The sequence below is a fragment of the Dermacentor silvarum genome, chromosome 8 (assembly GCF_013339745.2).
Source record: "Dermacentor silvarum isolate Dsil-2018 chromosome 8, BIME_Dsil_1.4, whole genome shotgun sequence".
In the NCBI taxonomy this organism is placed as follows: Eukaryota; Metazoa; Arthropoda; class Arachnida; order Ixodida; family Ixodidae; genus Dermacentor; species Dermacentor silvarum.
The window spans coordinates 119,852,248-119,865,854 of NC_051161.1; the positions used below are offsets into that span (position 1 = coordinate 119,852,248).

Consider the following 13,607-nt stretch of genomic DNA (forward strand, 5'->3'; position numbering starts at 1 on the left):
ATCCATCTAGCCGATTAGCTCAGTGGTCATTACGGCTTCAAAAGTACGACTTTTCTATCACTTACAAGAGTGGTCGTTCTCACACCGATGCTGACTGTTTATCTCGCCTTCCGTCAGCAAGCACGCGAGATACGGACGATGACTTAGATGAATACCTCCTTGCCATCTCCGCCGAGTTCCCTGATGCCACCGCATTCAAGCATGAGCACCAGCATGACCCTTCTATACGAGTTATTCTTGACGCCGCTCGGTCACCTGCACGCGGCTCACCTTTCATTATTTTTGAATATATACTGTATAAGAAGAATTATTCTGCTGAAGGCGCTCCACTTCTGCTCGTGGTTCCCCAGACGTTGAGGCCTATGATACTTCACGCCATGCACGATGACATCACGTCAGGCCACTTTGGCTTCGATCGGACACTTCACCGACTGCGCCAGCCTTTTTATTGGCCCAAGCCCTGGAAGACGGTGAAGCTGTACGTTTCCAGCTGTGCCATTTGCCAACGCCATAAGCAGCCAACGACGCCTCCTGCGGGTACCTTGCAGCCAGTTAAACCGCCGACCGTGTCATTCGAAAAAGTTGGTGTCGACTTGCTAGGTCCCTTCCCCAAGTCTACATCCGGTCGCCGCTGGATTATTGTGTGTGTGGACTATTTGACCCCGTACACTTAGACGGCGGCGCTCGCTTCGGCTACAGCTGCGGATGTTTCATCGTTTCTGCTGTACTCTGTCATTCTCCGCCATGGTGCTCCACGCGTTGTGATTAGTTATCGTGGACGGCAAGTTTACTGCGGACGTTGTTGAAGAACTACTACGTCTTTGTGGATCTGATTACCGGCATTCGACCCCTTACCATCCGCAAACAAACGGACTCACTGAGGGCAGGAATCGTACGCTGACCAACATGCTTGCCATGTATGTCTCCACCGATCACAAAAACTGGGATTCAATCTTACCATTTGTAACGTACGCTTACAATACTGCCAAGCACGAAGTCACCGGCTATGCGCCTTTCTTTCTTCTCTATGCTCGAAACCCCCAAAGCTTTATCGACACCATCCTGCCCTGGTCCCCACATGATGACTACTCATTAGGCCAGACTTTATGCCGTGCCGAAGAAGCGCGTCGACTAGCCCGCCTCAGGACTCTCTCCTCTCAAGATCGTGCCAAGACTCGTTATGACGCTCGACATGTGCTCGTCACATATGCTCCTGGGGACTTTGCTTGGCTTTGGACACCTGCGCGGAAAAAGGGGCTGTGCACGAAGTTTCTGTCACGATACACTGGTCCATACGTCATACTGAAACGACTGAGTGACGTGCCCTACGTCATCGCAAGAGTGACTTCGCACAAACGGCGGTCACATAACACGCAAGTCGTGCACGTCGCCCGACTCAAACAGTACCATCATCGGGCTATGTAACTCGCTCGGAGAACTTCGTCTGCCCTCGGATAAATTGTCACGCTGCACGGCGCAGCCGAAGGAAGAGGAAGTAGAAGTGTGCGCGAGGAGCTGGCCGCTGCCTGTTGGGCTTGGATGACCGTCCTGTCCCTTGTGCTACGCCAACCATCCGTCATTCTTGTAAATAAATCCATCCCATCCGTTACAATATCAAAAAATATTCTGCAATCTATGTGAAATAATTACATTGTTTACACAAGTTGTGCACAATTCATATTTGCAAATTATGTGAGAGAGCAATGTATATACTGGTTCCTCCAATTTAAACATCCCAATGTATGCATTCCGCAGAATCGTGTAGTTCTTTATTCCTCAGTTACGAAGCTGCAATCTTCATTAGTCATATTTCAGGTTGTAGGCACTATAACGCTAAAGAAGCACTACATTTTAAGTGTTTCATTTTAGTGGAACAAAACTCATCGGAAGCTCGAGGTAACTTAAGCAGTTACCAAGAAACCCAATACCTTCTTATTCATTTTAGAAAGCAGCTGCCGAAGTAAAACTTTCTCTTAATAAGAAAATCTACCTTCAACATTGTCGCACGTTTGAAAATTCGTCTATCTTTTGCGTTTGGCTCCTAGCACGGGTCTGCCTGCTTTTTTCACGCACTGTCGCACTGTGTGGTTTTGTCTTGTTGCACCCCCATCTCCAGCTATGCCTCAGGGTCGTTCACAAGCACAAAGCGCAGAGACAGACTGGACCTGCCAGCCCCAGGTGCTGGAATTCTGTAAGTATACACCGGGCACCGTATTTTTTGCACTGCTCACGAATGCCGAATGCTATATCGAGCAAATGCACAGTGATCGTAATGTGACTTTATGTTCGAGTTTCTTGCGCCAAGTGCGAAGATGGCAATAACTTGAAAAAATGAAAGAGCATCCTCTTCTTTCTCCATGCGGAATAAGGTCACTCTACGCTTACTACGCGTTATTTTGCACAAGTGGGGACCTCAGGTAATCAGAACCTTGGATGGCCGCACCAGATATGTCATATAATGGGCTCCCCGCTCTTTTGAATACTCAGTTTATGCAACAAAATTGGTCAATGGCAAAGGTGGGCAAGAAGCTATGTCGTTTGAAGGATCACTGTTAGTGTTGGTGGTCATCTTGAGCAACGGTTGGTGCTCAGCTTGAGCTTGGCGGTGTCTGGTATAGGCGTCAATAAATACCCAATGATACGTCACCGTTATTTTTCGCGAAACGCAATCATTGCAGCTCTAGTGCAATACGTTGCAAAGAAATGTGTTAAAACATGCCCGCAATAGTTGGTTCAACGTGTGCGACCAAAACGAGTATTTTAAGGAAACTTGGGGCCTGATTCTTAAAACTTACCGTGCCTGCAATTGGTCAGCCACCAATAGTATGCTCAGTATCGGGATTCATTTTAGTTTTCCCTTACGAACAATTCTAGCGTGAGAGTTTGGCGAATACGTACGCCATATCGCAAGAAGGACAGTGCGAAAATACATGGATGAAGAAGGGACACGTTAACTAAACGGGTGCAATTGATCCTTTTTACGTGCCCTTTTCTCGTCGATGTTTTTTTTTCGCGCTGCTCTGTCTATGCCTAAAAAATGAACGAACTAGCCCAAACCAAATTTTTATCGCGGGGACGTATTTATTGTCGGGAACGCGTTCCTTTTATAAAAAATAACGGGTCAAGGAGCCTTCAACTTCGCACTGTGTGACAAGCTTGGCTTTGTTACGGCAAGTAAGAAATGCTTTCCGTCCGCGGCTGGGTGGCTAGTGCAGAGGTGTTCCGTTTGCCGTGCTCAAATATTCTACTACTTCTGTTCATTCATATAAAAAAGATGAAGGGGTAACGCGAAGATGGACGCTTGTAGAGATCAGCAGTGGACAGACAAAGGAAGCATCAACGTGGAGCTGAAGTGTTGACGAGGGAAACTTGCCGTCGTCATAGCGACAACGATAGGTTGCCTTTTTGACACTTAAGCTCAAATATGAAGCTTCCATCGCCTTCTCACTGTTGGTCGCTTGTTCTGAGTTTGCATTGCGAGCAGTGCGGTTGGGAAGCATGATTGAGGCCTATGTATTCTATTTGTCAAACTCATGATTTTTTCATTGGACCTTGAGAATGACATGCACGCAATTGTACTTATTCGTGCGTCATTTAAGCGAAATGTGAAATGCCGCACGTAGAGGTCTCCGGTGCTCGACTTCTATGATGTTGATAGCGCCAACGTTTTAATGTGTGCTCAGACTTCAAGCTTTATTCACACGTTTTGCAACGGTTGATGTCGAGACAGCTGCACAAAACGTACTTGAACATTTTTCGCTGGTGTAATAAGATAATCAGTCGTACCGAGAAAATTTGAAATATTCGTTGGCGTTCGACACAGATCTGGCCGCCACACACGGATTTTCGTCTATTTTATGCGTTGTATAATCTGAAATAATAACATGGTGTCTTGCAACAGGTACTTCAGATGAAGAAAAACTCGCAAATAAAGTATACACGGCACCAGGAAATTGTATAAAGAGTTTGAGAAATTCAATGGTATGCCGTTTTGAATTACACAGCCTCGTTACGATGTTTCAAAAAAGAATCGCGAAGAAAACAGGCACCATTTAGAGGTGAGGACAAAATAATATAAACAGGTGTCAACAGTCTTCAGTCGGCTGCGGTGTCTCTGGTTGTGGTGAGTAGCATTTCTCGTGCATTTTTTTTTTGTGGTGGCGTTCTGGTAGGCAGATGTAGTGGCGTTGTTACAGATGATACATTTTCACATTTAGTTTCTCGTGCTTTACGATGCTGCTGTTTGCTGACACGCCCTCTGATACAGCTCTTACGAGGAACTTATTTCTTTCACGGTTCTTCGTGACGACCGTAGGTTCAAGCACAACACGTCTTTCGTGAGCAGGCTGTCCACGATACGTCGGCACCGACAGCCCGCCACTCCGTCGCACTTGCATTCCCCGATGTCCCGGAGTCGTTACCACTGCGACTCTAACGCCAGCCAGGACAACGTCATGCACTCGGGGAGGCTTCCGGCCAGCTTCAGCGAGGACAGCGTCGCCAGAGACATCTCTGATGCCTCAAAACGAAACTCGGACGGTGAGCGCACTCATTTGCAGCTATTTCATTGATCACCCCAATCGAAAGATTGTTCTGGCAATTCTTATTTGTCCTTTGCTTTCGTACGTACAAGAATTCAGAGCTGAGCCTGTTTCTCTATTATGTATGTGGCTATCTCCGAGCTTCAAAATTCGAATTTACACAAATAGCAACTTAGACAGGCAGGTCAGGGCAATCGGTGAACACGAAAAAAATAATGAAATGCCTGCGGCGAAGACTAAGCAGTAAGACTAGGTTCACCTTAACAAAAGAATCTTATCTCGGGTCGTCGTCGAAGCCGCTAGGTCACGGTGAAGCGAGTGTCTCTTCTCATGCCAAGGCCTACTGCGTCTATACTTGAATGTCTGATCCTGTAAAATTAACAGAAAAATGCAGTTTCGTATCAACTTCTGAATCCTTGAGAGTTAACTATGGTAATACGAACTGAAAGGTGAAAAATTGAGCACGATCGGGCTACAGACATCTCGTAAACCTGACATCCTTGACATGTGTGAAAGCATCTCCGAAAATTGTCCACAATGCCTGCAAACTTTGTTCATTTCCATGATCATCCGATGGTACAAACATCGCAAACATCGTTTGCCGAGGTTTTGTATGAAAGTACGAAGCTACTGGGTGTACGACGTGCCCCTAATCGCGCAAAAGCCGGTTGCTGGGGCGTATACCGGTCTGTCACCTGTGCCATTATTCATGCGCGAAAAAAATAACCGCAGCATTTCCATGGAAACTGTCCTCGTTTGCAGCTACGGCCGCTCGGTTCGCTGGATGTTGAACTCCGTAAGTTGTGGTAATGGTGTAGGCATAGTAAACAAAATAAGAACAGAAACTAGACTGGCACACTACGATTAGTAAACAACAAAGGGAGAATAAAATAGCAACTGCTCTCAAATAAGAAGAGGCTTTTAAGTGAAGTGTTGACTTGGGGCTCAGAGCTTCGCCGCATGTGTGTATGGCCATGTTGCGGTAAAGTATGCCTATTTTTATTCTTGTACAGCACCATGTCTGATAATGAAAATACGCTGAGTCTGCTAAGTATGTTAATAGAGGCATATGTAGGGCTCTATAGAAATGAAGGTCAGCACTGACGAAAAAAAAAAACAACTGCGGCGTATCAAGATGTATCTCAAAGGCGTAGGGGCTGTTGGCGCAAGAAAACCCTCCCAAAACATAAATATGCTGAATACTTCCTGTGGTTGTGTTTGTGCTTGTGGAAAGTTATGGAACATGAATTTCATTATCATAGCATTTCTTTTTGTTGTTGACGCGTAGTTAGTCACGTCTATGTTATCTGCTCTTTAATCTCTTTCAGCCCATAATAACAGCGAAAACAAGAAATCTTGAGGAAGCGCTTGAATAGTTCAGCAGTAAATACTGAGCTTATTTTCATTGCAACCAAGGCGATTATTTTTGTCAGCGTCGGTTGGTGTCTATAGCAATGCCTTAAGAGCGGTTGAACAGCAATCCCCGGAAAAGCTGTCGCAGCTCAAATAGGTTTAGATGCTATTCGAGGTGCAGCTGAGCGATCATCACGAGAACACCAACGGTAAGCTCAATGCTTGATATACTTTAAAACGACCACGCCTCATTGGTAGTTTTCGTGCCTTATGAAAAATGCAGCCCAGTATCCCAAGTTTGAGCAGCATCCCCTTGTCTTTTCTCAGCCGGATGGGACAATTAGTGCGCGACCCGATGTCAGAGGCCTTGGTTCGTACTCCGTGCCTAATGACGTCCCAGGGGCCTCGTTAGTGAGCCCTGCTTTGCCAGACCATCCCCCTCTAGCATACATGAGGTGTCTGGATGTTTTATTTGTACCGAGAAAGATCTTATTGCCTAATTTTTTATACTCGGCTGGAAACGCTGATTATCTATCCTGAAGCCACTTCAATGTTTTTGCATAGTGCATAATATAGATATCCAATCATGGTTTTGAATGGCACGTGCGTGCCGCAAAACAATGCATATGGCTTAAAGACATGATTCTGCCGGGCTTTAAATAAGGAAGCATATACAGGCCTACCTTTGTGGCTGGCTGTATGGTAATAAAATTTAGCCTGAAGGAGTTATTTGTTCGAAGACAGCGTATTTGGTTGGCGCGACAGCCGGAGTAAATTTGGACGCAACTATCGAAATAAAACAGCATATTATTTTAACGCACGGAGACCAGCTGGTTGATCTGAAGTTCCTTGTGTTGTGTAATTGTGTGGCTCTCGTCAATTGCAGCACGAGTTAGTACGTTCGTAAACGACGTTTATCTGGTTACGAGAAACGCACTGAGAAATGCTACTGATATATAACAGGCATATTGGATGCGCCATGTATCCTTGTAGTCACGCCCATGAAGTATTTCCCAAAGAATTAGGAGGACCGTTTCATGTCTCAGAAGGACATGGATGATGCATGCAGCCACTTCTTCACATGCTGAGGAACTTATTCAAGCAGCAAGTGTGTGCCACGGTCGGGAAACACAGAGGCCTGTACTTTTGAGAATTTGTCTGAACGTTCATGAACAAAAATTGTTTTTGTCCTCCATCCAAAAGGCACCGTTAGTAATCTTTGTTTTAAAAAAAAGTAATTGAATTTAATCCATTCATTTGTACAAGAAAGTTGTTGGAGAGAAAACTCTGCTTCATTTAACTCAAAACTTTCAAATAGAGCCATTTCTGGGTCAGTCCGCTATGTCTGACGTCTGCCACAGCGAAGAGCCATTTTGCCTGTGTCTAGTGGCAGATATTTGGGGTTTGAAAACTACGGAACGATTGGTGTGCATTTCATCTGTAAAATGCTGTTCGCTAAGCTCATATCGAGAAACGTCTGCTTCGAAAAACAATCAACTGACGGCCGCCATGAGTTATAACATGACACGCTATACGGAGAGGCACTTCATGGAGGGCCCGCTGCTCTGGAAGCAAACGCTTAGCACTTTCACGAAATATTGTACATGCGGTATAGTTTGGAGGCTATATCCGAGTACCTACGCAACGTCCGCCTCCATCCAAAAAATGACATGGTAATACATGACACAAAAAAACAGGGCGCGACAGAACAAAATAAACAGGAAAAGTATTGCTTTCCGCCGGAATGTGGTGTGCCACCCCAGTTGGAGAGTTGCCAAATCGATCTGGTGAATACATTGCTTTGAACACTTTCAGTTGAACACGTTGAGGAACATACTCAATTGAAAAGCAGAAGCATACCAAATTTAGTTGGTAGGTTTCGAATCAACAACGCGCAAACTACACAGAAGACATCACTAGCGGTGTGCAGAGGCAAGGGTTGCTGAATTATCAATGACTTTCTGGTGGTGTAACGGCGCTCATATATAGTTTAATTTATTTATATTGGGCCACGTGTGACAGTTCAGTGCCTCTGTCAAAAACGTCCTTTTGTCCTGTATTTGTTTTGATTATTTATTGTTTCCTCACAAAAAGTCCTGCCACTTTCATAGACTGGCGCAGTAGTCACTGGACAAGATAAATTCTTTTTAGGTAAAATAAACTATTACATTCAACAAAAAATATCTATGTTCCTTCATGGAGATTTCGTACTTCCTGATACAGCATATTTTAAAACACATTCTATGAAGAAAAAAGAATGCTTGAGGCCCCCTTCACCCGCAACAAGTCGCGAAAATGATGTGTTGATACGCTGATGTGTTGATGTGCTGTTTCATGTAGGTGTTCATAACGTTCGTAGTGCGGCCCAAAAATTTTTCATTTCAGTTGTCACACATTAATCTTCCTTAAGTACATGTGACTACTACGACTGGGAACAAACTGTGATGAGAAACAAGTTTTGCTTGTATCGTGACATTATTTTTTGTGAGCTTTCAACACAATTGGTCGGCTCAAGTATCAAGGAACTTATTTTGTTATGCTTGGAAACATGCATATCATGAACAGTGCCATTCACATACAACTGCGTACTTTTTACAGAAACTTCATACAGGCAAAAATTGCTTATGCATCTGCAGACTCCTGCATGGGGCTTGCGTTGCTTCCTAATATGCATTCGCCTCTATATGCATTTTCGCTGCATGTTTCTCTACGTGGTCATTGTTGTGGAGTCGCAGGCAAACGTTGCTTACGCTTTTTTTTTTTACCAGACGAAGTCGTCAGGCTGAAGGCTTGATAAATATATGTGCTTTTTCGTCGCTGCCCCTACGCTCTCGTTCTCTGTAGATTTCAGCTAGTGCGGAGCCTGACTGTGTTGCTACAGCATGCTTTAACGATGTGCGCTTTAAAAATGTGCTCGCATGAATTTTCATGTGATCCTGTCATCAATGGTCAATTCTCACCTCGTATTTTCAGTGTCAAGGTGCCGATGTCTTTATAAAGTGAATTAATCGTTGTCGAAGACTGCGGTCACTGCACTATGGGCAATTTGGTAGGCCTAGGTCAGTAATGCAGGACTATTGAGGAAATTAAATATAAATTTGCACCTACAAACAGGTGCGCGTGTAACTTAAATGAAAGAATTCGCACTAACAAATACACTCCAGTTTCACAATATATATGCGTAATAGCTCGACCGTATCACTGTTCAGAACTGGATCCTACAAGATAAATTATCAGTGTAAGCTGCGTAAATGTTATTCACTCGTGGATCATGCACACTCTTGATTAAGGCATTGTGCTGCGCCGCAGTGCTGCTTACTTTTTTTTGCAACTGCATTACAGCGTCATAATTCAAGCTCATGCAAGTAAATATTCCAGCTATGGCGTGATTCCAGGAAAAATTGACGTATAAGCCAAGTACGCCGAGCACTAGCCGAAGCAGCACCGGTTTCCCACTGTGACAATACTATGCCGCTTGAAGCTCAAAGATTATATGTATATGTCGCATTATAACATAATGTCTACATTAGCAGGCTTAAAAACGTTCTCTTGGTTTTAGAGCTGAATTATTCTCATTGTCGACTAGTATAAAAACATAAGGTTTCTAATAACAAAAATGTTTTTCTAGCGCCACAGAGGAGGAGCTCACTGAAATGATGCGACCATCCATTTCGACGGATGGCAGAATTCTGCAGATCTTTGAAATCAGAATGTTCCGAGGGATCTCAATATTTATATTTACTGCCTCTTGTGTTCACAACGCTGATTTAGACACAATTTTTCTTGAAATATATTGTTAGCCATTAAATATGAAAACAATAGTGAGCTTTCCAAGTACTGCCATGAGCGAAATGGCGTGCGACAGTTCACTTTGCCTAGATAAGCATACCGCAACTTGTATTCTGGGCGCGCGTGATACCGCAGCCACGTGTGAAACGCGGCGAAACGGACTTGACAAGTGAGCCCACTCTCCCCGCCGGTAAGACCCAAGCGAAAGACAAGTCGAACAGTCAAATCGAGCGGCGCTCCAGCTATCGTCAGCCATACTGAGATACCGCAAACATACCGAGATAAGAGCGCATAACGTTTCCCGGCGCTGGTGTCAGTCCGAGTCGGTTCAGGTTGCGCTGCGGAGCGTTCGTGTTAAGCGTGCTGACGACGGTACACCATTGCTCAGATCAGGGCCACAAAAAGCAAGCGGTAGCTTTTATACTCGTATTCGCTTCAGGCCAACAACATCTACAAAACGTAAAGTCCGCCTAATAGGAAAGCATCTACTTATCACTTGTAGTGTTGTTGGGCACATTTTCTGTACTGTGTTTAGTTAATCTTTTTCATACAATTCTACAGTATTTCTGAAAGCTGTGCAGCGTTAATCTATATATGTTTGCTGCTGGAGACTGCAATGCTTGTGCTGTTACGTACTTATTGCAGCTTATTGCTGTACCTTGCATATGACAGCTGTTACACGGACGCTCTCAACGGAATAGTGTAGAGCAAGCATCACGTGGACTATATATCATTATTTTCAGTCTTTGTGATACGGGTGCTTGACTTTATCATTTCCATTGACACTGATTATGCTATAGCAAGAAATCGTTTGGCGCATCTGCTTGAAAGACAAACAGTAGTGTACGCATTGCATCCCGTTGTGCACGATACAGAACAAATGGTACTAGCGAACAAATATATAATAACAGAGTGTTTTCGCGTGCCTTCGTCTTCTCCCAAAGCCCGCTACTGTTACCATCGTTTCCGGTTCAAAGTGCGAAAATCGCTATTACAAGAAAGGGTGGCAATTTGTGAAGTGCAGTTAAGATAAATCTGGCAGAAAAAAAAACTGGTTCTAGACATGCCAAAGCATCCTTATTGCTTTTGAAAGTAAGGTGATGTTGTGAGAATATACTATTCAAACTGGGGCCAGGTTACTCTAAACTTCCACGTCACACAGAAAAGGTCGTAAAGTGGTAAATGCGAACTGTCGAGGTTTCAATGAATATTCAAGTAGACAAGCTTACGAAAATGCACTACAGAACAGGACAAGATCTTTGCCAAGTAATGTCAAAAACCAAATACTTCTCGTGCGCCTACCGACGATGCATACCACCTGCGTCTCCATTGGCTCCCTCGTCTCATGCAAAGTCCATTGTTGCTATTGCGCGGAGGCGAGTTGAGATGGTCCGTGTAACACGGCTTTGTGTGCTTGCCAGCTCTTGAAGTGTCTTGCGGGCGTGTCTTTGTGGCATGACGCCTGCATGCTCGACTTTTTGTGCTCTCGGCGCCAAGATGTGTCTGTGCTGTTCGAGCGTGCATTCGTCGCATAACGGTGGAATGACTGTGCTGCATGCTGTTCGTGGTGCTTGCAGAGTGTGTTCATTCAGTGTCGCTGCTGTTGCCTGAGTGCATTTCGTGTTCCCCCTGCTCTGAGCAGATTGCTGCGCCGAAGACGGGACCACTCCTTTTGGCCTCTGCGTGTTGCTGCAGAAAGAATTCACCAACCCGCCGTTCCTAGCCCTGTCGCCTGGCTTTAGGTCGGCTCCAGATACAGGTTGGACACAGGCACACTGTTCCAGACGCACATTTCACCAACTCGCGTTGTTGAGGTTGCACACTGTCACCAGTTCACACTGCGGACGCTGCTCAAGCGCCATCGATACTTGAGCGCACTTGTCAATACATACTTGTAAGGTCCAGTGAAGATAAGTGCATTTGAGTTGAACGCTCACTGCTAGGTTTATGGCGTTTGTCGCATTGCCCGCGAATGCCGTTAACCTCCTATTTGGGTACATGTGTCAACACCGCTTCGATACAATCACGGCGATAATGAACATGGACATTGTTAGGCAAATTATAAAAAAGATTTAGCCTGTTGCCCTTTTTGTACCAGTTTCTCGGGAACAAAACAAGAAATGCGCTGCTGTAAACGAAAGCTCATTCAGCTTTTAGTTGTAATTACGTGTGCTAGGACAGCAAACTTACTTTCTAGTCGAACAAGGTTCACTTGTGTTCGACCACCAATGATCTTCGAGTACGTGTGTTCGAGGGCACAAATAGAGTGTAACTAAACATTACAGGAGTGGCGGAGCCATGTTTTACAGCAGACACGTGTACTCACAACGCTGCCGGGAAATTTTATAACAAAAAATATTAGCTAACATTATAATACTAGCGCTTTTGTTGATTATAGCGTGTAAGAGTTGTTGACCGCTATCCGCTATCCACATTCGAGAACTACCTATGTCAGCAATTTTTTATCATAGAATACTTCATTTATTTTCCTTTGCAAATAAAAACAGAAACATTACTGCATATGTGTGCGTAAGGGCGATGATTAGTGCATCTTTGCACTTGTGTTTTCTTTTTAAGTACACCGTATTTTTTAATTTTTAGAAACCATGTCGCGGGTATTCATGTACGGAATGTATTGATTTTTGTGATCTAGCCAACAAACAATTCGGATTCGAGGTAAACAGAATCTTGCACGCCAAACCGTCGCCATAAGCGAGCTCAAAGGCAGCAAATATAATCCTAAATTTGTTCGACAGTCTCTGCCTGCACCTTTGCTGGCAGGTTTTGGTCGAAAGGCTGAACATCGCTGTTAGGGAAAAGAGTCCTACGCCTGTAATGTGTGTCAGTGCTTTGCACTTTGCTCTTGGCACCCCGCTATATATTAGTACAGTAGCCACTTAGCTATCTTGCTCAGCCGTATGTTCTCTAGCAAGCATAAAGACAAGCTGTGGTGCACTAAGTAGACGTTGAAAAGAATAAACCAAGCTGCTGGAATTCACTGTATGTAGGCTGGTAGTAGGGTCTCAGCTATAAACGCACATAATTTGACGTAGCTTTGTTTAAGCACTTGCCAACGTCTCTTATGGCGAATTCGGCAAATCGCGCCGATGCCCACCGCCTTGGTGCGAGCATGATTGTTGAAACCGCGCAGAGGGGCGCCCTGAAGCGCACTGGCGCGATTTGTCGAAATCGCCTTTAGTGATCAGTGCGTGTGGAGTAGCATGCGTATATGGCTCATAGAGGACACTTGCGGTCACCTCGTTCCTCACAAGTATAATCGCTTGGTATATCAGCTAGAAAGTTTTAGGTGAATGGGGCTCACATGACTGTGGCGAACGTTTCCTCATACTTTTGCACCATTAGCACGCTGCATGTACTGCAACCACACCACCGCTTGCGTGTCATCTTCAACTGCATGGCAAAGTAACCACAATAGCTTGGCGTTGTCCATGTGCCGCGTGCCAGTAGTACAAGTAACGTTTGCCTGCACCAGCAAAAAGGGAAAAATAGCTCCCTTGGTTTTGCTCGGCGTTTGCTTGTTCTTCTTTCTCCCAGTATGCGTAGCTATATGCAGGTGAACGAACCTCAGTGGTACACAACATACTTACAAGATGCAGCAACTGCCTTATGTTGTGATAGCGACCATTATGAAAGAGGCTTGTGACGGAAAGTCTCATGCGTTTCTCGTCGTGTAATATTAGCGTTGCACGACTTTTGCTGAGCTCAGCGTTAGCCTTCTCTAAAATCATAATTTTCAACGACCACAGCTCTACATGTGCTAACTGGGCTAGATATTAATGAGTGACTTGGGATTCATGATGGTATACAAAAGTCAATATGGAGAACTTTCCGTGTTTATGGCAGAGTATTTCGATAAAACTCGGCTAAATGCACCTTCTTACGGAGTCAGGGTTTTCGAATGAT

The 13,607-nt window shown here is 44.7% G+C and overlaps 1 protein-coding gene across 1 annotated transcript in view; it reads left to right on the forward strand.

Moving 5' to 3' along the window:
* The window catches only part of LOC119461642 (potassium voltage-gated channel subfamily KQT member 1-like), a 283,324-nt gene that overhangs the window by 218,393 nt on the left and 51,324 nt on the right, over nt 1-13,607 (forward strand). The window contains exons 8-9 of the mRNA XM_037723006.2: nt 2,117-2,191; nt 4,316-4,539. Of these exons, the coding sequence (XP_037578934.1) occupies nt 2,117-2,191; nt 4,316-4,539 (299 nt within the window). The remainder of the gene's footprint in view (nt 1-2,116; nt 2,192-4,315; nt 4,540-13,607) is intronic.